Source organism: Rhea pennata, chromosome 14 (genome assembly GCF_028389875.1).
Source record: "Rhea pennata isolate bPtePen1 chromosome 14, bPtePen1.pri, whole genome shotgun sequence".
NCBI lineage: Eukaryota > Metazoa > Chordata > Aves > Rheiformes > Rheidae > Rhea > Rhea pennata.
The window spans coordinates 19,903,683-19,931,004 of NC_084676.1; the positions used below are offsets into that span (position 1 = coordinate 19,903,683).

The following is a 27,322-nucleotide window of genomic DNA, read 5'->3' on the forward strand; positions in this document are numbered from 1 at the left end:
GACCAGCTGCACTCTGCTAGAATACAATGTAGTTATGTACTACGGAAAAAGCAATCCTAGTATTCCAGCTGCTGATAGTATATGTACATCAATCTACAGAGAACTGAATTATAATCTGTAAGCACATATGAACTTGGCAATATTAACAAGTCTAAAGAACTTCCTATGGAAATTTCCCACAGAATTTCCTTTAAAGTAGAAGGAACCTTCCCTCATGTAAAAGCCTTCACACTAGGTAGAACTGCAAAAGCTCAGAGTGCCTTTCCCACCAGACCCAGCACTACTGGCACGTCTAGCAAAAAACAGTGAGATGAGGGTGTAAATATTGAAGATAGCACACTACTGCTGCCTGACTCAGGAATACTTAAGTCAGTCGTAGCTGATCGGCTTCTGAAACTCAAGTAGTAAATAATTTCAGAAAGAATGACACAATCGTCCTCATCATCATTACCCATCTAGATTAAATTTACATATCTATTGCTGTTACAAAAGTAGCCCTAAGTATAATTGAAATCAAGGCAATTTTGTTGCAGTTTTTATAAAATACTTTACAGTAAGCTCTCTGCTACAAGACACAGAAAGAATCTGCTGAAACTTGCAATAGATTTAAATATACTTGAAAAAAAATCTGTCTTACCACAATCATTTCTGAAGGCTCCAATATGATACATTCGCATCCTCGTTTTCCTCCAGACTGCTTGCCAAAACTAGAGTGGGACAAAAGAAAAACACACAAAAAGAATGAGACAGACAGTTTAATTTACCTTTTCAGTAATAAAAGTAATTGACAATGGTGCATATTACAATATCGACTCCTCCTCCCCAAAAAAGGAGAGGAACTATGAAAGCTATTGTGCTAAAAACTCTAACACTATAGTACACCATTATGATTTTTAAAATACTCCGCACCTCCTATCACAGCCTATTATAGAAAGCCTAAACATAAACAATATTCTTCTGCAAGATCATTATTATTTGCAGATACTCAAAAACATTCACAGTGCATTTCACTGTTGACAAGAACATATTAGTAAGTGTTAATTAGGCATGATACAGGCTTTGTAAAAACAAACAGACAAATTTCAAGAACTCCTGGTGGACTGTGTACTATTTCTTTTACACTGTATTTTTAGTCAGTTCCCTTAACTTCACATCCACCATTCATTCCTCCAGGAAAAATCTTCCGTAAATTTTAGCCTTAAACTTGTGATTTCTGTCTGTATGTTGGTTCTTGTATCGTCACCATAAGCATACCATCATGAACTCTGCTTTTTTTTTTAAAAAAAAAATCTAAGTAACATATTATAAAGAGTAACAAAACGAGAGGGAAAGAGGCTAAAGTCAATCAGATAAGGCTTTAGCTGATTCACTTCAAGAAGGTACTACCTTCAGGACACCTAAACACTTAAAGGCACTTAGACTAAGCAATTGATTGCCAAAGCTTTCAGGTCTTTCATGCTTTTTCCATTCAGCATGTAATCCAGGCATCATAGTCTTCAGTATTTACATCAGATTTACACACACACACACACACACACACACTTTGCTTTCTGTAGATATTTTAATCAAACTTATTTTTGCAGGGTCTTAAATCTGACATAGTTATTCTACAGTTTCTCGCCCTCTGAAGCCCAGAAGAGGGAATACTGTAAACTTGATTGCATTTTTGAATTTATAATGTGTGTTCCTGTCACTTAACATCCATCTATTACATCTGCATCATTAAATTCGCAGGCACTCAGTCACTGGCTTGCAACACTGTCACAAGAAAAATGTCTTCCACATACCAAAGAAGGCTTTCTTTTCCCTTGATTTATGTATGCTTCATTTGTAAGAAATCTTGTTTTTCCCTCCAGATTCACTGCTACTTGTAATTAAAAATGCTTAAGCAAACATATCATATGAGAAAGGAATGTAAGCTAAACCAGCATTATATCATACATCAACCACTAACAGGCATTCAGGCCATGGGATCAGACTAGAGCTACTGAAAAGTAAAATCCCAGAACTACACATAATGCGGTTATTAGTATCAACTGTTTCACTTTGTACATATGCTCTTTTTCCACTGCATGATTTGCTAATACAGATATAACCATTCAAAACTAGAACCGGAACTGTAAAATCTTAAACTTGCAAGTAGTTGCAGAAAGGCTTGACTTAACCAAGACAACTTCATTGACCAAAATTACTCTCTGGATAGAGCCTTTGATATTTGAGAATACTGCAGTTTCAAACTTGTGCCCACTCCCAAAACTGCTGGCATTCTGACATAACCTTAAACTTCACAAGAAAAAGCTTTATAACTTTTATAATATAAGGCATAGGAACTGTTACAGCAAACCTTGCTTTTATAAGGTAAGCTGCCTTTAAAATCCTTCAAAATATCTTATTTTGAATGTAATTTATTTATTTAAAACTGAGTGTGTATAAACGTTTACAGTTTTCTACATACAAATATTCAAAAATGCTTAATACTTAGCTGTTAAATTAGTTATTTGGTCCTAAAACACCTGGAATTTCAAGAATTACAAGTTTAAGGAATAGCAACCACATTAACACTGAAATTTATTAATACTAGTGTGTTGAAATTCTTCATTACTAATTTTCATATGCAATTATCAAAACATAATAGATCTTTCTTTTTTTTTTTTTAATCTTTGAAGTAAGAAAAAACACACACACAGCTTGTCCTGAGAAACTCTGAGCCTATAAACACAGATGGAAATTAAGACTGGAGACCATGTTAATTGGTTGAGCACCACGTAACTGGCAAAATTGGTTTGGTTACATTGTGAAAGAGTATTTTCAGATATCTGGTGCATCAAATCCTTCAATGTAGGGATGTCCGGCACTTTAAAAGTTCATTCTCTATTGTCCAGGAACTACAAAAATCATAAAACTCTACAGGCTCTGCAAGCTGGCATCAATATTGCCAATAGCTTATCAACAACAACGGAAAGCTATCTGCAGCGATCTGCACTGTATTAGACGCAGGACTGGGGTAGGACGCGATACAGCTCTACAGCAGCATAACAAACAGAAGGCTTGTAATTTTCTGCAACTATTATGTTTTTATGGATATATTTTTGCCTCTCAATCTGCCTGTTCTGAAAGCAGCTTGACAAGCAAAGAAAAACAAACAAAAAAAACCCCTCAGATGAGGACGAGCTGTACTTTTTGCCGTTGCAACGAGAACCCAGTGACCCCACACATTCAATCATCTCAGCCAGTAGCCCGCATGGATTTCTCAAACGCAAAAGCATTTCTCACACAGGTGCACACTCTGCCCTGGAAGATACGAGTTGCATATGAAATGCAAGTGTTCTCTGTTGTTAGGCTCTTAAATAAAGAAAAGTTTTTCCCCAAGTCAGAGCTCAGTCTTCATTTGAGAAGTATATCATTTTTATTCTCCTCAGAGTGCTTCTGACACAGAACAGCCGTCCGTCCCCGTGCACATCCAGGACACCTGCTGCAACGTAGCCGTTCTCACACCCAAGATAACTTCAAAAGGTGGTGGTGGGGCTAACACCAAATATCCTATACAAGCATATTATGAATGTCTTGAAACAGCCATTTGTATTATTAAACATCAGCTTAAACAGTCTAAAACAAAGTAATTTTAAGCTTAATTTCTTTGCCATTAGGCAGGGAATAACAAAGTGGGGCGGGGGACCCCATTTCTGGGCATCTGCACAGAGGTCTTGATTTTTCCAGGTTTATCAGCTCTACAGTCACCTGAGAAACCAGGTTGCTGTGAAATCTCTAACCTGACTTTGAGAGTACACAGAACGAGAGCCTGCGTTCTACTGCGTCAGAAATCCTGGCAGAGACGCAAAGCAATGAAAGCTTGGCACTTCCCACTGCATTTCCAACTGCTGCAGAGCCCCATAAGCACTGTTTGCAAAACAGCATAACTAGATGGGGAAAAGTTGCATGACTAAGTCAAAAGTTTCAAAGAATCAAACTTACTCTTATATCCCTTCCAAAGGAAAAAAAAATGGAGTGACAAATAAGAATCTAAATACTTCACTTTTAACAGATAATTCAATAGAAGACTAGGGTTAATAAAGGTCAAAGTGTTTTCTTCTTCATATATTTGTTATTTTTGAAAAGTCAGCAAATGCATGTGACAGGTTTTTCAAGATACTAAGTTCTGAGCATTTCAAAGTAATTTAATTCTAAATTATTAGAACACTTAACTCCATCAGAAAAGTGTTTAAGGCCTGAAACTACAAGACTTAAGGCTGAATATAAAATATCAATTTCATTTAATGCTGGGTCATCAAAACAATTTTTGCATTAGCTCTCAAAAAATAGTAAGTTTAGCAAGTTTCTCTTAAGCCTGCTGAAAGTTTTAATTGGGGCTGAAGTTGGAGGCTGCATACATGCTACATTATTTGCAGGCTGCAGACTCAAGGTATCTATAATAATTACTTTTTCCTCTGAAAAAGATGCTGCTTTGAGGGAGTCTGTATCTTACCTAGCACTTTGTGTGAAGCTGTGCAACTTTTATTAAGGCTAAGTCACGTGGCCTAGAATAAATTACACTTAGATGTAGACAAACTGCACGTTACCTTTGGCTTCCAATCTTGCATCTCATGCTTTTTTTGTTTAGTTAATAAAAAGCCACTTCTGTGGCCCACGCAGTATCCGCTGCATTCTACAAAAGCGCTAAAGGACAGCTGCTAACGAAACTACAAACAGAAGCAGAGGCGACTGCTAAGGGAGGAGCAGCGGACAGGACTATCTGATCACGTACTCGTGTCAGGTCCATCTAAACATCGTCTTCTTTCCTCACTACTTATTCTTTCGGCTTCCTTAGAGCATTAGTCCATGTCCAAAAAGACGCACCGTGCGCTGTCTTACTTTGTAACACCCTTCCGTTTTTTTTTTTTTTTTTTTTTTTTTTTTTTTTTTTTTAAATCGGCAGCAGTACTTCTAGTAAGAAGCCCTGCACTTCAGCAAACCAGGCCACGCACTCTGCCACTGGCACGCCGCCTTCGCAGACACGTTCCTTGCTTCGCACCGTCTACTTCCTTCACAGCATTAGCACTGCCTGAAGAATTTCAGTGTAAGCAGCCACATACAGGAATTAATTTTACCAAATACATTCATTAGTGGCATTATCAAATTGTATTTTAGTTTTAATTTATTCATCGATATCCAGCAATACTGACTTTACAGGAACCACTCAGAAGTTTTCAGAGAAACAGCACCTCATCTAGAACCACAGATGCATTGAATTAATCATCTCTTCTTATGTAATGGTGAGTAGAAAAGTCTATCTAGCCTTGATAAGCACAGGGCCATAAGCCTTAGGCTCTCTTCTTGAAAGTAGAAAAATAGTTCTTGGAAAGCTGGTTGCGAAGAGCTTTTGAGTGTAAAATGAACATGTATTTATGTAGTTTCTATCCCAAAAATTTTTGCAACAGTCACAAAAACTTAAATCTCTTAAGTTTCAACAGTTTCAATGAGCATCACAATTCTGAACCTTAGTGGCAACTGCAGATCTGTCAAAAATTAAGTTTAGTATATTCCTATAGTGGACAAAGCATGCATATTTACCTAAATCTTAGAGCTCAGCGGAGAAAATGAGTATATTCCATACTGCAGCTAGAGACTGCGATCAGGATGTGAAAGAAAAGAAAGTGCAGACTAAGCAACTCTGGGACAGAGCTTGGACACAGCAGGTACAATCAAAGCAGAAAGCATTATTTAAGAAAGTTAAATTGGGAGAGAAGATCCGTAGCAGGAAATAGTGTCAGTATAGTTTTCATTCTCAGAGGCTGGGAATGGAACAACTCTGAGCTTCCAACTTGCTTTTTTTTTTTTCCTCTCTGAAAACTCTCCTGCATTTGTGCAGTTCAGGGAAAGAGTAATACAGAAATAGAACTGAATATATCATCTACAATCAGATTAAATAAATTAAATATATTCAAAACCAAAATTTAATACATGATATTAAGATTTCTAGAATACAGGAAATTTAAATTGTTCAAATTGCAAGTCTTTAATCCTGTATTCTTATTCACCAATACATAGTCCTGTGCACATACAAAGTTTTCTGCACTTCCCATATTGTCACACAGAATGGACTGAAACACTGGCAGTCACAGTGAATTGCACATTATATTAAAAGATCGTTATCCACAAATATTAATACAAAATAAGCTAAAATAGTTTCAACCCAAGCCACTGTTTAAGATGTAAAAATGGAGTTCCTCTTATTATGACAATTTTCTCAAACCAAGAATTTCAGTTTTCTAATTTTGCCCAAGACAAGAGAAAGACGGGCCAATCGAGCCACCAATGTTTTTATAACTCACATGAAAGATAGCACCACACAAATCAGACAGCTAGCCCAGCCGCTCACATCACCTGACTCTGCAGCAATGCTAAAAGCTTCAAAAGGCAGTTCAGAGTTTCTCAGATGCCATCAGTGTTACTGCTCCTCATTTCCAGAGTTCACAGCACAGTAAGGCAGACATCTCCAGAGCTGCCTACTCACTGCTTGTGGCCTCATTAACTGCCAATTCTATCCACTTCTCCATGTGGTTAAAAATCACTCCTTTTTCCTACCAGATATCCTTGAACAACTGTATTTCCAAAGCAGTCCCTTTTAAGTTAACAGGTCTCTGGCTTAAAAAAAAAAAAAGAAAAAAAAATTAGTCAACAAATGCACTACCTTAACAGGAGAGTAATTCCAGTTTTCTCCACTTGCAAGATTTTGGAAGGGCTGCTCATGAATTTCTTGGAGGCGATAGGAAAAGGGAAGTGTTTGTTTTCAATAAAACCACATCTTGAATGTTTCAAGACTCTGTATTTTTCCCGTCAAGGTTCAATTCTCACATCTGTAGGAGGCTGTCATCCAAATAATTGGCTTCAAAAGCTTCCCCAGGCCCTTGATATATTTCTTAGGGCTAGTCTTGCTGTGAGTAATCTCCTTCAAATATCCTGTTCACATGAATTACCTTGATTAACAAGCAAAGTTAACACAAAAAACCTCTGACTTCCTGAAATGGTTTTCTTTACACAAAACCCTCCGTTCCTGATCTTTTGTTATGGTCATCATTGCCATGTTAGATGTATATTCTTTTCCTACTATACCAAATCTATTGATAAATCCAGATAATAGGGTAATCAAGATGATACCATCTTTGTACCAAACACTACTTACTCATCTGCTGCTTCCCTTAATCCTACAGGGCTTTCTTCACCCGTATCATCATATTGACTAGATAAGATTCAACATTATCCTACCTGAATACAGGTTTTGCTCCTCCAATTTTTAGCCTATTTCTGAATTGCAGCTTGCTTACTACTTCGTTTAAGTCCAACAGAAAACCCAGCCTGTAAGGAGGTGAATGAAGCAGTGCCCACCCACATTCTTATGTTTCAGTGGGGCTATAGCTCTGTCAAGTTGGAATATATGAACATTTTACAAAAAGCACTACAGTACAAAAAGGAAGCTTTTCCTGAGCTCCAGTTCTGAAACGGCTGTATGTTGGGTAATGGATGAAACAAGGCATGCAAGAGAAGGAGAGCTTAAGCAACATCTTAACAAGGTTAAGTTTACAGCTGTCTAAAGTGTTGTATCTGTCAAGGTAACTGCTAGGGCAGATAAGAAAAGGACAGGTATTATAAGAAGGCAAGACGAAAAGGTCAATAACCCACCATCTTTTAGTTTTACTTATATAGACTGAAAACATCTCGCTAATAAACAACTTAACAGTAGTTGCACATACAATTCTCAAACAATAGTTGCTAGGCACTTAGTTGACAAAACAATCCTGAATTTTGAAAGAATCTTTAGAATTAATGCCAAACAAAGGATAATAGAAGATAAAAACAATTTCACAAAAAAGGGGGACTTAAATTTCCCATTGAGCAGAAAAACAGCTTTCACTTCAACCGAGAAACGCTAGTACCTTTTTTCCTCCAGCATACAAACACACACCTATACAACAGTTTAATGAAGTATATGCAAGAATTGAGTTTCAAGCTAGAATCCACTTGCTAACTATTATCTTAGAAAATGTCTCTGCTTACCCAGTTCTTCCAGAAGGAATTACTTCAAATTTGGCTCTTGACCAACTCAAAGAACAAGGCTGATCTCCAGATCAGAGCCTGATTTCTTACCCATGGTACTTATAATCTTCCTCACATTAAGGATTCTAGTTTGGTTCTCATCCACTTTCTTCATGGGATGACTCAAAACTATCAGCAGTCTCCTACATCACTTTTGTGCAGATGACACCCATCTCTAACATCTCTCACCTCCGCTTGTGTGTTGATGCACTTACACCACACATTCAACAAATCAAACTAAGCTTTATCTGATGCCAGTGTCCAGACAGTGTCCTACCACAAACACAGCTGGCTGAAACAACACCCCCATTCCCCTCTTCAAGCCTGACTTTAATTCTCTATATCTATCCTCCTTTTTTTTTTTTTTTTTTTATTTCCATAGAGGAAAAGCACAGATAAATCAGTACTCTGAACACAGTAGTCTTTCATAAAGTTTATTAATAATGAACAAGTAAAACATCACATGTTCATTAAGCATACAGAGCATAGCATCAAGCTGTTTAAAACAGGACATAAAGGACACTTGTCAATTTAAAGAGTTCATCTTTAAGTGATAAACTCACACTTTTTTTCCCCCTATTATGGTAAATGTTTTCACTACTGTTTTACTCCTAAATCATGAAAGCACAGAGAATATCAAAATGCAGCAAGAGGTTTTGTAATAAATAAATAAATAAATAAATAGCAATAATAACTTTACAGCAATCATTTCAGGCAATTATTTTCATTATGTTATCAACTTTGAATAGACACTTTTCAAGAAAGGATATAAAAAGTTGTATTTGAAAGATGATTTACACCTACTGTTATACTACAGGTCATTTCCACTGTTACAGCTTAAATAAAAACATAAAACCATGTTTTTGTGTAAAATTCTGTCAAAAGAGGAACAGCTTTGTAGTATCTAATGCAACAAGAATGAAGGCAATGCTATGTTTTTTCTTACATGTGCTGATTTAAACCTCATTTGAGAATGACTCATGCAATCAGAAACTTGGTTGGGGATAAGGAATAATGCAGAACATTAAGTATTGCTTTAAATGTAATTAAAATGCTGCTAATTACAATTATAAAAGAATAATGCTACATTATCCAAGGCACCATTTCATTCAATAGCCTGTAAAGGACTGGTGCCTGTGCAGCCCCTTCAACTGGAAAAGCATGACGTGAAGTATTCAGACTAGGAAGAGCGACCCAAGCGTATCACATGACTATAGGACACCAAAATCACAAATAGCATTTCATTTTAAATTATAAACTGAGGTTCAACCATACAAGTACATTAGAAAAAAGCGGAAAGCTGGCTGTGTAAATTCATTTGTCCAAGCGGCACCTCTCCCTCTCCATAGGCGGGTGCGATGCCGGAGTCCTGGGGGGAAGCGAATGCGAGGGGAGTAGCACAGGTGGTCCAAGAGCGAAGCAAGGGTGAAAAACAGAAAGGTTCAAAGAATTTCAGCATCCTTTTGCACACCTTAACTCTTGACTAATTACCAATAAATTTAGTTTATCTAGTTATAAGGATGTGCATTTCTCCTCCAAATATTCACACATCAAGACTCCTCATGTTTGAATTTTTCCACCCCCCCACCCCTTACCACTCACATTATGAAAATGTGGTTAGAGAAGAATTTGGTTATCCAGAAGTGTACTTCCTTTTCACGTGATCTTGCTATGTAAGTGAGCAATAAACTGGTGTGGTTCCAGGGGTTTTCATTTAACAAAACTTTGGGATACTTATCATCAAAGAGCTATTTTTGCTCATTATCCACAATATAGCCAGGTGAAATCGTGTAAACTAGCAACAGATTTGTTTTCTCCACACACCTTTTTCTTAAACAAAAAAAAACAACACTTAATGATGCACTTAAATCCTATGCTTCTAAAGTTTAGGTAAATAAAGATCTAACTTGGCTTTACGAAAAGATCATCTTGCCACATCCTTACTTTTAGCACTTCTGAACTTCAGTCTCTCTAGGAGGGTTAAGAGCGTGACATCCAGCCTAGAGCTAATCAACAACTGAGCTGAAAATTTCAGTCCTATGTTTTCTTATTGGCACTTAACATGAAATTCAAGTATATGGATACATATTTGAACCACAGTAACCTTTTTTAAGCCTATCAAATCATGGCCAATTCATGCTGAGTAAAGTGCTGCCTGATTACTTAATCCAAGTTTCATAAGTAACTGGGTATGTTTGCATTCGTGAAGGAAGACACGTGCATTGGATCCGTACATGTTGTTTACTTATCTTAGCATACTGTTTTACAGTCACAAGTGAAGCATTCTTGTCCCAGACCAGGCACCAGCAGAAAGCAAGAAATGAGACAACACCAGAGAGTGTGAAAGGCACCGATCACTGCAGATTAGGTCAGTTAACACCCAACTGACCATAGGAGATGAGGAGTTCATCAGCGAGCAACCACACCATAAGGGAAGTCTTTCTTCCATTTGCCCTCTTTACAAGAGGCATAGCAGCACTTCCCTTTATTATCCTTATCAAAAGCTATCCAAATTGGGCACACAGACAAGTCTACATCTATCAAACTTTGACATTGGTAGCATTTCTCTTGTGGGGGGAAAAAGGACAAACTAAATTACAGATTTAAATTTGTAATTGTTATAATTAGTAAACCTTTTCCACCAACAGAAATACCAAAAGAACTCACCAGAATAAAGTAATAAAGTAAAATGTAATTTGAGATAATCGTAACTATATTAATAAACACATTCTATTTTAATGAACTCAGCAGCTCAAGTTGACAAACTCAAAAAATGGGGGGTTAGCATTCCATATTTTTACTTTTTATAGTCTCAAAAAGTCATTAAGACAAATGCATCTCTAACATTTTTTTTCAAGTGAACCAAGCTTGGCCAAAAATCAGAAATTCTTTTATATTGAAGTTCATGTTTATCGGTTTGCTAGAGTAGGGCCCAGTATCTTAACTGCCGATGGATATTAGTGGTCACAAAACAGATCATGCCAACACTAGAAACTTTTTAAATGAGTAAAACCTCAGAATACTTTCCATTTGTTTCAATAAACATGCTTTCTTAAAAATAAACAAACAAACAATAAAAATAAAGAAGCGGTAAGAGACCTTGCACTGATATAACTTTTATCCTTTCCCAGTACAGCCTTCCTGGACTTATTCTGACATGTTGCTACAGCAACAATAATATCTAAAGATTCTCCCATTTCATGCTGGCATTGTGTCATTGTGATTGAACTCAAGATCTTTGATATACAAAAGCATCTTAGCAGCAGCAGAAGTATTTACTCTTTCCGAAACCTAAGTTCAAAATACTTTAGAAAATAAATAAAATAAAAATAAATAAATAAATAAATAAAATAAATAAAAACACAGAAGTGGTTACTCTAAGTCTACCTCCTCCTCATCCAAACATTTTTGTTTTGTTTTGGAACAACAAAGCCTAGAAATGTAACTTGAACATAAATACACAATGTGCAGTTTCAAAATATAGTGAAGCAAAAATTCAGAATGACATACAAGGTCAGAGTACTATAGTGCAGCAAGGTCCAACTTAAGTTCAGTATTGTGCTTCAATTAAAGCATGTGACAATGTTCACTGTTCTGCAACTATGAAATGCAAAATCTTGTCATACATTCTCTGTAACCAATACTATTGGCATCTATCCTCCTGCTTTGTTTTAAAAAAAAAAAAAAAGCATATGCCATTAAACAGACTCAGACCAAATAGTATAAAGCTATAAGCTATATAATCTAGTCCTTTGTATTAAACTGTTCCACAACAAGAATTCCTCATAAGGTCCTTATTAAGGAACTTTGTTTTTGCCTTTTTTTTTTTTTTTTAAAGCAAAAACAAAAAATCAAAATGCATATAGGAATCCCAACACGCAAGGAAAATGAAAAGGAATTTAAATGAAATTAATGGAACATTTTTTGCTTCTATTATTCAACCTCAGAAAAACAAAATAATGAAAAACTGATCTTAAAATTGTGAAAAAGTTACAGTAATATTAATATGTAACATTTTAAATCCAAAATATGATCATGGTGTGCAAAAAAATCCTGTACATACCTGCAAGGTGGTAAAAACATGGAATCCTTCATCAGCACAGATCCCGAAAGCAGTATATACCAGCATCTTGCAATAGTTTCTGAGCTGTAAGAAAGGGCACCAAGTCTTAGAAATAGACTCCTTTTAAAGTGACTCAAAAATACATTATCTAAACATTAGTGCAGTAAAATAATGATCTACCAGGCTGCCAATTCCACTTGTAGACTGTAAGGCTAAGAACTTTAACGGAACAATACCAATAATTAACATTTTTCAGTATCTACATCCAGAATGTTTCTTACACTTCACAATGATATTTTTGTCAAATTTAAGACATTTAACAAAATAAAGTTATTAATTTTCAATGAAAAGTTTTCCTTTCAATGAAAACATATAAAACTAAAAATATAGGAATGCCTTTATCAAATGCCTAAGTTGATCATCATTTCAACACATACAGCAACACTACATAGACCTGTCCAGTCTTACGGATAAGATACAAGACTCATACATTCGACCGCTGCGTTGCCCTCCTCTACCCTTGCACTCGTGTCGCACGCAGATGCGGTGCTGTCTTTCAGGTGACAAACAGTCCTAGATGGCCTGGGAGGTGACCTGACAACCATTTAACCCGCAGCCTGGAGCTGCAGACCAGGACAAAGCTACGGCGTTTTACGGCAGTTGACTGTGTGCCTCTTCACAGAGCACTTGTATTCGCGCTTCCCAGCTACAGCCTAACATCAATTTTATTTTCCAGCACGCAACCCCACACACGGACAGCCATCTGCTACTGGAACGGGTTCCTGATAGTCCGCCTGCAACATGAACTAATACGTGGTATCTCTAATTTAAGCATGAGTGTATAAGACATGCTTTATACAGAAGGCTAGGATTTGCTGAGAGGAAAAATACACCATAAGCAATGCTAAAACATGAGGAAAAAGGTGTATTTGTCACCCAACAGGAACCTAAGGAAAGCCCTCATGACTAAAATGCCAATTCTGGCAATTTGAAGCAAATTTGAGCTCCATCCCTCTTCCAATGGAGGACACTCCTCCAAAGTAATTAAGTCCCTGGCAATACAGTTGGTACCAACTCCAGGGGAAGAGTGCCACCTACTGAGTCACCAATACCACTTCCATAAACGTTCTGGATGCTTTACAAGCTGTCAGTGCATGCCTCCGTCTACCTTGCACGTGCACTGGCTCCTCTGCTGCCAGTGGAAGCCATGCTGTTAATTGTGGGGCCACCTCTGAAACCTCAGCATCATGCTGCTGTTACAATCAGCACTCAGCAAAGCTTTTAACCAGTCTGGCCAGCTTTAACCATTCTAAAGTCTTATATGTACAGCTACTGAAAGACTAAAAGATTCATCACCTGCATGCAAAATATTGTTTTTGTTTACAGTTTTACTGGAGAATTCTAACAGGTTACATGTACTTACCAAAAGAGAACTTGGTTGCCCTTGTACCTTTCATAGCGGGCACTTGATGACATTATTCTGAGGGAAGAGGAGAAGTTTAATTTCAATGTGAATCCACAAAGATCACAAGCCATTAATCACCACATTTCAGCAGAATTACTTTAAGGCTTTAAGATGTCAAATTCAACTATTTTTTGATTTAAACAAAGGACATGCTTAACTATAAAAATCCAAATTATTTCGGCATTCTTCATTATCCAGATAGATAATATACAGCATGTTCTCCAAGTCTTTAAATCACTCCTACACACTGGAATTACCCATAGCAACAGAACTGAAGAACTAAAATACTTTCAATGCTCCTTTTGTGCTTTGCTGGCCTTCCACTTTATATATTCCGAAATCATCTGAATGTCTTAATTATTAAAAAGCATTTGCAGTGCCCTTGCAACAACTTGGCTCAGCAACTGGGCTTGGTTCACACTTTACCACCCCAAAGCACGGGCAAAGAAAAGCTTTGCTTATCTTCACAAGAATACATTCATAGATACTGGTTGTACTATGCAACACTAACTAGCTTCATCCTGCTTTACCTTAGTTGATGTTCCCTGAAATGTGAGAGTATGTCCAGTCCATGAAGGAAAGAATAGATAGTATTTAAGTCCTTTAAAAAAAAAGGGGGGGGGGGAGGAGAGAAAAAAAAAGATTACATGAGCAACTTCATTCACAGCATGCAATTACTTTGCCGTACTTCCTCAAATTCTGCAATATAGTTCCTCAGACTTAAGACATAATTCGAGACAAACAAATTATGGATTAGAACTAGGTCAGGACAGATACAGACTTGAAGAATCCTGTCCATGGTTAACTTGCTGAAGCGATAACTGAATCCCAACTGATGCACAAGCACTTACCTGCACCAGATTTTGAATTAGATTATTATTAAAAGTATCTGTGAATAGATCACTTGCATGGACAGACTGCAGCACATGTCACGCGGAATACACCAGCTAAGACGGTTCTATTCATCCAACATCAAAAATTGCTGAAACCTTGTAATACCTCTTTAAAATGGAAAAAGGAGATTTTGCAAAGTCAGTTTGCTAACAGCTATCAAAATCAGTTTGCTAGCAACCTATGAGAAAACCTAAGCCTCACAGTCTATCCACTACACACAGTGCAGAGGACTACAACCCCTTTTTATAGGGAGCCTTATGTGGAGGGAACCGGTTACCTCGTGTCCATCCGAGACCCAGCTGGCAGTCCCCTAACAAACTCTGCTCCTTACTGCTTCCTCTCCAACTCAGTCCAGCCCTTGCTGGGAGAAGAGCACTCGAAGATACTGGAAGTCTTCAGCAAAGGCCAAAACAAGGCTGCTTCAGATCCTCCTCCCACCTCCTGCTACTAAGACTCAGGATTACACCAGTCCCATTCCTTAGCAACCACTGAAGCAAGCAATCTTCTCCCAGACAGAGTTTGGGCCAAATACAGTTCAAAATAAATCACTCGCTTTTAAATTCAGTTCTCCTAAAAAATTACTACATTGTCAGTGTTCTTCACTGAGGACTCTTGTATTTTTAATTAAAAGAAATTATATATCTGAAGTAGATGACCTTTTTTGGAAGCAACAGCATTAAAACATGTAGATTGTTTCACTTCAGCAGTTGGACTTTATACAGAAATAGCAATTAGGAAATACAACTGTTTAAGCTTCTCACTATACAGAATCCTCTTTCATCACAAAAATATTTGTGCTTATAGTGGAGACCACATACTAAGAAAAGAGCTCGCTAGAGCTATTCATCATTTAATTTACTATCCTGAACAGGTGGGCTGTTAGCATTAAATACATGCACAACAAAATCATTATAAATCAGAGTAGTTCCTCCAGCCTGGCATTGGAAAATATGCTCTGGACTTTCCCCGTACTGCGTTTATGTAACATTTACAAAAGAGAAAGCAATACAAATGCTAGCCTCAGAATTTACACTAGGAAAGTTCTTTGGTTAATGTTTAGCAATATAATGAATATAGACTGCTATACCAAATGAAAGGTCATACATAAATTGCAGGATATCAAAACCAATAAAACTCAGATTTTTTTATTTAAACGTTACTACCAAAACCCATAGAAATTAAGGTCTGATGGCTTAACACTTATATACTTAAAGATAAAACATCCACTTCACACAGTTCAATCTTACTTTAACCCTCCAGATCTGAATTACTTGATTTTCTTACTGTAATGTCCAAGAATCCTAGTTATGAATCAGAATCCAAATATAACACCAACTTGTCATGATCAAATATGAACGCCAGAGTCTGTAAGGGACAGGAGTGGGTGGTCACTGGGTCATTCAAGGCTTTTTAAGAAGTCAGGGGTCTCCAGAGAGGTTATTTAGGCCTCCTACGTTCTGAGCAGAGAACTATCTAGGCTTAACCATCGTAAAATACCAGGCACAGGAATGGACTGGGGGCTGGGAAGGAGGGGTAGAAATTCCCATGACTCTCTGGAATTTCATCATCCAGCACTGACATACATGTTAAGCAACTGTAATCAACATATGCATTTCCTAGAAGCATGAGTCTACTCATGAAGACTAGCTGAGTAGTTTCAATGTTTCTTAAAAAAATAAGGTGGGTAAGTGGCAACAATATCCACCTGCTACTCTAAATATCTTGGTAGTTGAAGATTTCATGCAACTGAAAAACCTGTGTTCAGTCCTTTCTCCACCATCCTAAGGTCTGCATCTCGCAGGCCAGAAGAGTGCTCAGACAAGATGACTGAAGGAGATGAGGTGTGGATGCTCAACTTCTGCTGGAGCTGGGCTGGTAGGCAACCAGGATGGTATTAGTAGTAGGTGTTACAATTAAGTAAAGCTAATTTTTTTTCACTCTTCATTACTCGTTGTGTCTATACACTGTTCCCCAAGTTTGATTTTTTTCTAAATTTTGTTTATGTTAAGATATAACAGAATACGTTGTTAAAATACATTTTACACTAACAGTCTTACTGGCATCAGTAACGGAAAATTTTAACCAGATTAAAAGCTTGCATTTATGAAAAAGCTTAAGTGATACAGATGAGAAATTACCACATCCTTTCTTCAGAGTTTTCTGGAATGCTACAGAGCTACAGCTTCTTAGCAGCTTAATTCAGCACATTTCTTCCAAGACACAAGGAGTATTTGAACTTGGCAGGATATTTGTCCTCATTGCCCCTTCCTCCTGCTACATTCACCACTTCCCTCTACCCCACGCGCTGAAAGCCTGGGCTGGTTCCTTCATTCCACTTCCATCCAGCCTACTTCAGCCCCCAACCAGATACACACTGGCACTGCAAAGGCTCAGCCAGATGCTCAGAGAATAACAGAGCGCCAGAACAGATCTACTATACCCCTGTGCAAACCATCCTACCTTGCTAATTTAGGAGCTGGATAAACAGTGGGCAAATTGATGAGAAACTGCTTAAAAGGAGAGAAGCCTGAAAAAGAAGCCTGTAAAACATGCCTTATCTCAGATGCACCCAGACTAACTTTAAGATTTTAGATGTTGAGCTATACGGCTGCAGAGATGTGAACAGCTGTGCCAGAGCACAGAACAGAGAAAGAAAGCAAAACTTCTGGTTCTCTCAGTATCATTACAGCAGAAAATCTAAATTCAGGTGGCCAGAACTACCTCTTAAACTAAGAAACATTGTTTACTACAAAACTAAGCAACATTTCAGCGAGCTATACATATCAGCTACTCATAAGTTCCTACAAGCTAATTTTTAGATCGGCATCTATCACACCCTCCCTTAAGACTAACCTATTTTAAAAAGAATCATCTCTCCTAAGTGTATATAGCAGGCAATTTTATGGGATGCTACAGAGCACAGAAGTTAACCTACAGAGCACATCTTCCATGGAATTAGGCAAACTCTCTTTGGCTAAGCTATACTGCATGTACTGACTCAACACGCTCTAAATGTCATCTTTATAAAACATTGCTTAAAAAAAGGGGGGGGGGCAGGGGAATTTCTCCTCTCCCTTGCATATCCACATCAAAGTCTGATAAGTGAGGTTGACATGCACCTTGTCTACACTAATCTTTCCCCGACAAAATGAAATACTACTTCAGCCATGTTTTGCAAACTTTCTTCTGCTATTGCCATAATAGCACTCAAACTGTGTTTGGGAGACTACACTTAAAGGTTCATTTTGTATTCCTGTAAGTGAAGAACATAATTTAATTACACTTTTATTCAAGGAAGTAAACTATAGATTAATTACAGTTTGTGTGGCCACCTAGTGGAAATAAGCTGTCTGTCTGGATGCTGAGTTTCTTAAACAGGGCACCCAAACGCATAAAAGTAAACTTTATTCAGATACGAAAATATTCATTTCATCTATTCAATCTTTATAAAACTGAAAGCAGGATTAGAAGCTGTTATTTTTTTTTAATGAATTTTGTACATTGGAACATACATCAGTTATATATGCCAGACGATCATGTAACCATAGTACAAAGGACAGAGATTATTTTCAAGGAGACACCCATTATGAAACAAGACTACTATAAAAATGAGCATACCAGAGGGCAATAATAAATGTCACAACAGTGGAACTCAATGTACCTGCTAAAAAGCTAAGTCTTCCCATATCCTTCTCTGTAATACCTTCACATACTGAACAACTGAATCTCTTTACGTTCAGAACAACTGAAATAATTACTGATGAAAAATTTTTCCATATACACAAAATCAAGAAGGTTAAAGTTCTTTTATTTTGCAGTCTGTCCATTTCCCGTGCTTTCAGGCACTGAAACTAAAGCACGATGCCTGTTACCTGCCTTTAAATACTATGCCCGCACATAACGCTCAACCTGCCACAGAATACTGCCTGCCTAGGTTAGTAGCGGATAAATTAGCTCACGTTTTCTATCCAGCTAGATCAGGAAACAGCAAAAGTTACAGTTCCAGTGAGCTGACAGAATGAAGGGAATTGGTGAAGGGGTGGAGGGAAGCAGTGGTTAATCTCGTCAGGAAGGAGGTTTTCTGGACTAAAGAGAGCCGAAGGCCGAACTCCGCAACTGCGGCGATCCTGCCCCGAGCTGCTCGGCACGGCTGACTTCCACCGCCCTCGCGCCTCGCTGCGGCCGCGGCAGACCGCCGGCTGCCGACCCACCGCATCACGCGCCGTGCCCGTCGCTGAAGGCGCAAGAAGCCAGCGACTACCCGGACTGGAGAGTGCAAACACAAGCAGGAGCTGGAAGGCTGCAAAACATCTGCTACGTTTAAAAAGCGCAAGACGCTCGCTTCTTGCTATTCTTCACGCGAAGAGTCGTGCTGTCTGAAACAACGTGCACAAGGCAGGAGCGCACGAAGCAAGGGATCACTCTGTTGATAGTACCGTTATCAGCAGGCAATGTAACAAGACCACTTATCATTCGGTCTATTTTTCCGGCCAGATGTGAGCTCACATAATTACCACAAGATACTGCAACTGAACATTAGAGAAAAACAAAAGCACCACCAGCAGCATTAATTGAAAACTCATCATATGAAAACAAACCAGATAACTATTACAATCACCTGTAGTGGAAGGTTGTGCCTATTTACCCCAAAACATTTCATCTGAAAAATAATTTGCTACTTCTAATTTTCACAAGGATGGTGAAACAGGTTAATTTTAGTTGCCAAGCTGTAACTTTAGAAAATAGCAAAACTCATCAAGAGACTAAAAATCAAACCTCAAAATTGCATCTAGAGTAACTAGAGAGTTAACTATCAGCATCTTCTTTAAACTATATGACCAAGAATCATCAGAACAAGTACAGTAATGCAGAAGCAACAAGCGCTGCGGGAAGCGATGCTTTCACGCCACGGTCACCTCGGCTTCAGCGGCGGGCCGAGCAGCACAGAACGGCGCGTGTACGTTTTTGTTAAACCAGGAAACTCGCTGAAGCATAGGCTGTTAGTGCCCTATAGCTAAAGTGATTTAGGCAACCTTCTTCAAAGTTTTTTTTCAAGTTAACAGTTTAATGTCTCCCCTCAGTAGTGAGGCTCCCTCTCAGTACTGAGGGGTGTATCCCTGCCTCACCATTGCCTAGCCACATGAGCATGCCCAACATTGGTGAATTTATATCATTTTTTTCCCTCTTCACCCTTTTCTCTCCCTATCTTTCGTCTTTGATCTGGTGAGTAACTTCAAAATTTGGAAGTAAAGAATCTAATGGAAAGGGTGTAGGTCTTGTTTATATACATCTGCACACAATATTTGTTCACAACGAACCAGAAGAAAAAACAGCCAGCACAACTGTAAATCATGAGTCATACTGATATGCTATAGGTTAGCAATAAGGTTTCCAAAACAAATTCACATGTAGTCTTACAGTGGGCAAGAGAAGTATGATGCTTTGGAATGAGGATGAAATTATTGCATATAACTTTGCAGTCTATCAAAGCTAAACATTAAATGAAGTCCTGATGCTTTACATGAAGTGTTGCTGGAACACCTGGATGGGAACACAGGATTATTTTACTTAGAAATACAATAGATTTCCTGCTCAGTATTTTAAAAGAGTAAGTTGTTCCAAAGTGACCTCCCAGGTGCAAGTTCTGATAAATCTCAAAAAAGAGTCATCCTAAGCAACTGAAAAGAGATAGGAAGAACGCTGAGGAAACTATAAATCCCTTAAGAGTCCTTTTAGTGCTATCCAGTATGTCATGTGCTTTGTGTCACATGCAAGGGGAGAGGCAGCACAGTCCGAGCCAGCTGCCTCCAGCCATGACACCACGCTGACCATGCAGCACTTGCTTGCAGCAGCGTGGGGCTGGACTCAATGATCCAGTAGATTCCTTCCAACTCACTAGGTCCCTACAGCTTTGGGCTTCAGTCATTGCTTAGATCCACACCAAGAAGCAAATGAAGGGTCTCAAAAATGAGCACGAGAAGACTAGCATGTATTAAGCCAAAGTTCTGAACAGGGAATGCGAAAGCAGCAGAAACTTGCAGAGCAGTAAGAGCACTTCAAAGCACCACACGAGAAACAGCTGTGTCAGCAAGTTCCAGACAGATTGCTCGCGCCTGCAAACCTGTCCCAGAGAGCTATGCAAAACCTGTCTCTCGATTCCACCCCAAACATTAAATTCCTGTTGCAAGAACATATGCTGGGCTCATTTAAGGCTCTCCACACCCAACCCAAGTGAGGTTGCCAAGCCACCAGGATTCCCTACTGCACAGACAACCTGCTTTTTAAGGAAGCACAAAGAATGTCTGACAGGATTTTGCATCTATACTTCTTCCAAGGTATGAAAATACAGTTGCCAAGACACATGATTTTATATGCCTAAAGAGCAAAGAAATATTTGCTTTTTCTAAAATCTGTTACAGATACAACTGTATTACAGCTTATATACTTCAAAGAACAAGGTAAGAAAAAACATACGTTTCTGCCTTTAAAAAACAAAGGTTAAGCCACAGAGTAATCAACTCCACTGGCATTCAAGACTATCACCAGGTAGGAAACCTTCCTGGGAAGGAAGTTACACAGCTGAAAGCTGCCATAGCCTCCCTATTTTGCTGGTTCCTTTTCTTCCATGCTTTGATCAGAAAAAGTACCAAGCAGGAAACAAGACTGGAAACAAACTTCAGCTGAATCAAATATTCATTTTCTATCAAGCATCTAACATGCTCTTAGACAGTGGCTGAACTTCTCTGTATTAAATTCCTTATTTTAATGCAGATATTTCAGTAAAGCAAATAAAAATAGTTCGTGGAACACAGATAGTAGGTTATATAAATTGCAAAAAGCAAACTTTCCTCCAGTCTGCTCATATTACTTGCTTTACAGTGATTCAGCAGGCTTACATAGCTTGAATGCATCTTTTATTGGCAGTCCCATCAGCCTCAATAAAGACTTTGTCACCCTTCGGGGGGTGTAGCAGCAGAGAGGAAATGTTGCTCAGCATGGTTTATGGTTCTCATTGCTTCCCTTCCTGTTACTTCACTGAAGGGTGGAATCTGCCCTGTTTCCTTTTTTCCCCTGTTTAAGGCCAATTGTAAAAATAGTCCTCCCAAATTCTTTCCTGATAATATAATACCAGAAATAAAAATAGAAACATGCTCATTTACATTCTCTGATCCACACTTTAGTTATTCAGATATTCTGGATGTCATCTCCAGACATATGGAGGATAAGAAGGTGATCAGGAGTAGCCAGCACGGATTCACCACGGGGAAATCCTGCTTAACCAATCTGACAGCCTTCTGTGATGGACTGACTGGCTGGGTAGATGAGGGGAGAGTAGTGGATGCTGTGTACCTTGACTTCAGCAAGGCTTTTGACACTGTCTCCCATAACACCGTCCTAAAGAAGCTCCACAAGTGTGGGCTAGACGAGTGGACAGTGAGGTGGATTGAGAACTGGCTGAAAAGCAGCGCTCAGAGAGTTGTCATCAGTGGCACAGAGTTTAGTTGGAGGCCTGTGGTGTCCCCCAGGCCTCAGTACTGGGTCCCATCCTGTTCAACTTCTTCATCAATGACCTGGATGAGGGGACAGAGTGCATCTCAGCAAGTTTGCTGATGATACCAAGCTGGGAGGAGTGGGTGACACACCACAGGACTGTGCTGCCATTCAGAGAAACCTGGACAGGCTGGAGAGCTGGGTGGAGAGGAACCTCATGAGGTTCAACAAGGGCAAGTGTAGAGTCCTGCACCTAGGAAAAAATAACCATAGGCACCAGTACAAGCTGGGGGCTGACCTGCTAGAAAGCAGCTCTGCAGAGAAGGACCTGGGAGTGCTGGTGGATTGCAAGCTGACCATGAGGCAGCAACGTGCCCTTGTGGCCAGGAAGGCCAATTGTATCCTGGGGTGCATTGGGAAGAGTGTTGCCAGCAGGTCAAGGGAGGTGATCCTGCCCCTCTACTCAGCCCTGAGGAGGCCTCATTGAGTACTGTGTCCAGTTCTGGGCTCCCCAGCATGAGAGAGACATGGAGCTACTGGAGAGAGTCCAGCGTAGGGCTACGAGGATGATCAGAGGGCTGGAGCATCTGCCCTGCGAGAGCTGGGCCTCTTCAGCCTGGGGAAGAGACTGAGGGGGGATCTTATCAATGTGTACAAGTCCCTGAAGGGAGGGTGTCAAGGAGACGGGGACAAACTCTTTTCAGTTGCCCCGTGTGACAGGACAAGAGGCAATGGGCAGAAATTGAAGCACAGGAAGCTCCGCCTGAACGTGAGGGGGAATTTCTTCCCCGTGAGAGTGACAGAGCACTGGACCAGGTTGTCCAGAGAGGTTGTGGAGTCTCCTTCTCTGGAGCTGTTCAAGGCCCGCCTGGATGCGACCCTGACTAACATGCTCTAGGTGACCCTGCTGAGCAGAGGGGTTGGACCAGATGATCTCCAGAGGTCCCTGGTAACCTTACTGATTCTATGATATCTATGTAGCAAACCAACAAGCCTTAGCGATGCTAGCTCAAGAAGCCTAACCTACACACCCCGCGCCAGAGACACACACTGTCAGCTGCCCCTTAAGTTTGCCAGAGGAGCAGTCAACTACATCTAAGCACACGTAGCAGATAATACTATCTCTTGATTAAAAGGAACTTTCTGGTTCATCTCAAACTCCTTCACCCTACATGTTAATTATTTACTCTCCCTGTTCAGTGGCACAGACATAAAAAGCACAAGAGGTGCCATGGTGTAAGTATTTGACATTAATAAAAGTATAAGTAGTGCAAAAGAACAACAGCTCTTCCCCCAGAGCTGGATAACACAGAGTGACAGTTTCCTTAAAACATCCTCCTATTTATCTGGAAGCCTTTTTTTAAAGCATATTGAAATATAAATACTGAGGCTTATGTAGCACTAATAAGGAATTAAGCACTATCATGCCATAGAACTCAAAAAATAAGAAGTAATTTGGCTTTTTGAATTTATGGTATCAAAGTACCTCTCATAAAACATACTAGCAATAAACTCCAGTATGGTCTTAAATCACTGCCCGAGACTCCACCCAATACCATTTGTGTAAAATAAACTGGTTCAGCCACTTCAAAGCCATGTTCCATTATTGAGGAAAAAACCCAGGAACATTGATCTCTATAGCAGATACTTTAAGAGACGTATATCCAGTGATTATAAGTTATCAGCACAAAGAATAAAACTCCAAAAAGCAGTATTGCCTCCCTTACGTTTTTCTCTCCCAATTAAATGCTCACATCTTATTAATTTCTGAGTCAAAACCTAAACTGTATCAAAAAATAATGCAATCTCTAGCTAGACTATCACGCTTCTGGAAGGCAATGTACACACAAACGCATGTGAGTCATACAACAGCTGGTGATCCACAAAAAGCGAGTACAACATTGCACAAACTTGCCCGGCTTCCACCTATTTCTATTGGGCTGAGGGGAAAAAGTAATGGAAGATAGGAGCTAGGAACCTACACCACTACTGCTGCCCACGTATGGCACTGAAATGAATGTTACTCAGGAATATTTTCATCGTATACTTCCACTTTCTTTCAAATACGACCAATTTCACATATTAACTGGAGAACATTCGTGTTCTCACATCACTCGAAGATGGGTGGGTTTGGCACTATGCTTTTGGGATATCTAGTGATTTGGGTATACACCATGCACCATGTCCTTGCTTACACTTTGCAAGTGCTTTAGCTGACTTTTTAAAAGCTCTGAAAGCAGAAATTAAGAAAATAAGATGGCAACATAAAGGTTTGCTAGCTTGAATTTGCTAGTTAGTACCAGCAACAACCTGTTACAGGGGCAAACTATGTTCTAGCCTGAATATGCAAGCATTACTACTACTACTTCTCAACTTTACATTTATCCATAGACGACAGATTTTTTTTTTTTTTTCCAACTGAGGAAACATCAGCCTAGTTAGAGTATCTTAATACAGGAGAAAAAACAAAACGTGAACTTCATTTTACTCTTTTGTAAATTGAGCAAGCAATTACAATTGACAACAACAATTAATAACTGTATAGTCACAAAGAGGAATCCTAATTCTGGCTTTGGTTTTTCAGACTGTCAAAAGTTACATTTACAGGCTTGGATTTTTTTTTTTTTTTTTTTTTTTAAACTGCAGAAGTACCACATCTCTAGATGAGTCTAATACACTGTTCCTATGTCTTAAATGTAGTTCCTTATAACATACACACATGGTTACAAGCACAGACTGAAAAATTCCATTTTGCCCCAAGGAATAGAAGTCTCCATAACAAAAGCAGAAAAAGGCAGATCTGATTTAAGAACCTTGGCCCTGGACCCCCTATTACAGTTTATTTATAAACTAAGAGTACCACTATTCAGCAAAATAATTCTGAAAATAAAAAAAGCAAAATGCTTATACACGAAAACGAAACAAAAAGTTTTCTCTACTCATCAATAGCTCCCCACACCCAATGCAGATAAACACCTTCCATCTAAGGACCCTGGACTATGTTGATATAAGAGTTTGGTAGAAGGAAAGGCATTTGCAGGAATGAGGGAGAGAATTTAAGTTATTTTTACTGCTGATTCATCACACTGAGTCAGCATTTCTGCAACTCTGTCTCAGTCAGAGAAAGAACTTCCTCTGGAAAAGCTGATTTTGCAGACTGAATACCAAGGACCCTGAACTGGAGAGTCAAAATCTTTAAATCTCATGTCTTCAATGTGAGCGGCTTATAAAGAGTTTTGAATATCTGAAGCAGAGTTCAGCCTTTATCCTAGTTCAGCACAAAAGTATAGTTATGAAAAAGCATCTTTAAGTAAAACATTACCATAAAGTTCCCAGACACTCATTACTTCAGTTTTAAAAAACATTTCAGACTTAAACATTAATACTAGAAAACTAAAAACAAGCAGTCTTGAAAAGACTGCAGTCTTAGACTTCAGCAGGATGGGAAGCTCAGAATATCCAGAAGTGATCACATGGGCAGCATCTGTCAACGAGCAGAATTTTTTATCAAAGATCTTCCACTATGAGATTAAAGACCATAAAAGCAGCACACTTAACTGAAACTCTTGAAGAGTCCCCTGAAATCAACAAGTAAAGCTTGCAATTTCCCACTTTAAGTTCAAAAGAGGCTCTGCTAGCTGAGGAACTGACCACTTGCAAACAACTTCTCTTCCAGAGGACCAGCATCCATCAAATAGCAATATTTGGGTTTGGTCATAACTCCAGAAACATCAGCTCACGTGATTCAAAAAGAAACTGTCTGCTCTTCTAAAAGTAATCAGGAAGAAAGTACTAACATCTGAAATTTTCCTTTTAAAGGGGAAAAAAAAGTAGAGGAAATTACGATAGGGGAGGTCAGAACACTGAGACACTAAGAAAAATCCGTTCTTATTTTAAGAAATATTCGTATCAGAAACATGGGGATGAGGAAAGAGGAGATGAAAAATGAAATCCAAAAGCTCAAATCAACTCTTGGGGGCTTGGGAGCATATCTATATGCAACTTGATGATCTTAAATATTTGAGTTTGTTACAGAAAAAAGAGCTAGACTGATGAGCACAGGATTCCAATGTGGATCTGTGCTCTCTTGTGCATCCTGTAAAATTTCTGTATGTGTGTGCAAGTGAGATGTGCTATACCTATTACAGACTCCTTCAAAGCTAAACTCTCGCCTTTGGTGGTATTAGCAAGAAGATGCTGAAGAACAGGGCTAGAAGTTGATAACACTTGCAACAGCACACTACCAGCAGAGATAGCAAAGACCAAAACATACACCTAGGTGGTACTCAGATTGAAGGTTATAGCTAATACCTTAACACTCCTTTCTATAAGGCAGCGAGGACTCCTCTTTTCATAGCAGCGTGGCAAATATGGCATTTACCAGATCAGGTACAAATATCACTAGAAAGTAATGCACACAAAGGCAGGAAGATACGCTACTCTAATAGCCACCACTGCTTGCTTTATTTCACAAATAAAGCATGAACTAACTGTTCCGTGATGTTTAACGCAGACAAAAAATGCATCATACGCGTTTTCCTCATTCTTTCTAAATGTGCTTTATCCAGTACACACTGGCAGGCAGTGAACACTACTACCAAGGTTCCAGAATAGCAACAGCTACTGTTCGACAGACACCTCAAATAGAGAAAAAGACCAAGAGAGAGAAGAATACTTGACTGCTCATTTATGGAAAATGTTACAAAAGAAATAATCCTAATAAAACAACTTAGCAGCCTCAACCTCAGAAAAAACAAGAGACACGTACTTCCAGAAACTGGCTCCGCAACAAGCTTGGTACTCAGGAATTTCCAGCTCTAAATCCTGCAGCCTGCCCGCTAGACAACCTGCTTCCCAACGCAAGACATACCCGATGAATAGCGTGCAAAGGACTGCAAGCGAGACGCAGAGCCACTGCCTGCCCCACCTCCAGTACTGCATCACAAGCACACACTAACTGATTGCATGCGAGACATGGGCTGTTGGTTGAGTTACAGTATACTCAATAATGTGGAAATCTCTTCTCTAATCAACCATTCCATCCTCATCAAGGAGGCCAGAAACTACCAAGGCTGTAATTACTTACAAATACAAGCCCGAAACAAGCCACGTTCAGCTTTGTCATTCTTCTGAAACCATAATCAACACTAATTTGCACTGCAATACCCCACAGATTTCTACAATTCCTCACTTTTTCAGTGTTACTCAAATATACCCTATATGGAATTAAAATAAATATCAAGAGTGTTTGAACACAATGCTAAAAACATGATTTCTGCTTTTAGATAGCAAAACTTATCATCATCAGTTGGAAAAAG

General features: G+C 38.9%; 1 protein-coding gene across 3 annotated transcripts in view; it reads right to left on the bottom strand.

Moving 5' to 3' along the window:
• Window positions 1-27,322, bottom strand: part of RAPGEF6 (Rap guanine nucleotide exchange factor 6) — a 135,238-nt gene that overhangs the window by 91,235 nt on the left and 16,681 nt on the right. For 2 of the 3 annotated variants that reach the window (XM_062587800.1, XM_062587799.1), the window contains exons 2-5: window positions 14,150-14,220; window positions 13,578-13,634; window positions 12,155-12,238; window positions 638-707 (exon numbers count right to left, since the gene is read on the bottom strand). In XM_062587800.1, coding sequence (XP_062443784.1) covers window positions 638-707; window positions 12,155-12,238; window positions 13,578-13,634; window positions 14,150-14,220 — 282 coding nt within the window. Of the gene's footprint in view, window positions 1-637; window positions 708-12,154; window positions 12,239-13,577; window positions 13,635-14,149; window positions 14,221-14,790; window positions 14,904-27,322 lie in introns of those variants that run through there. The other variant, XM_062587801.1, reaches the window with a different exon arrangement.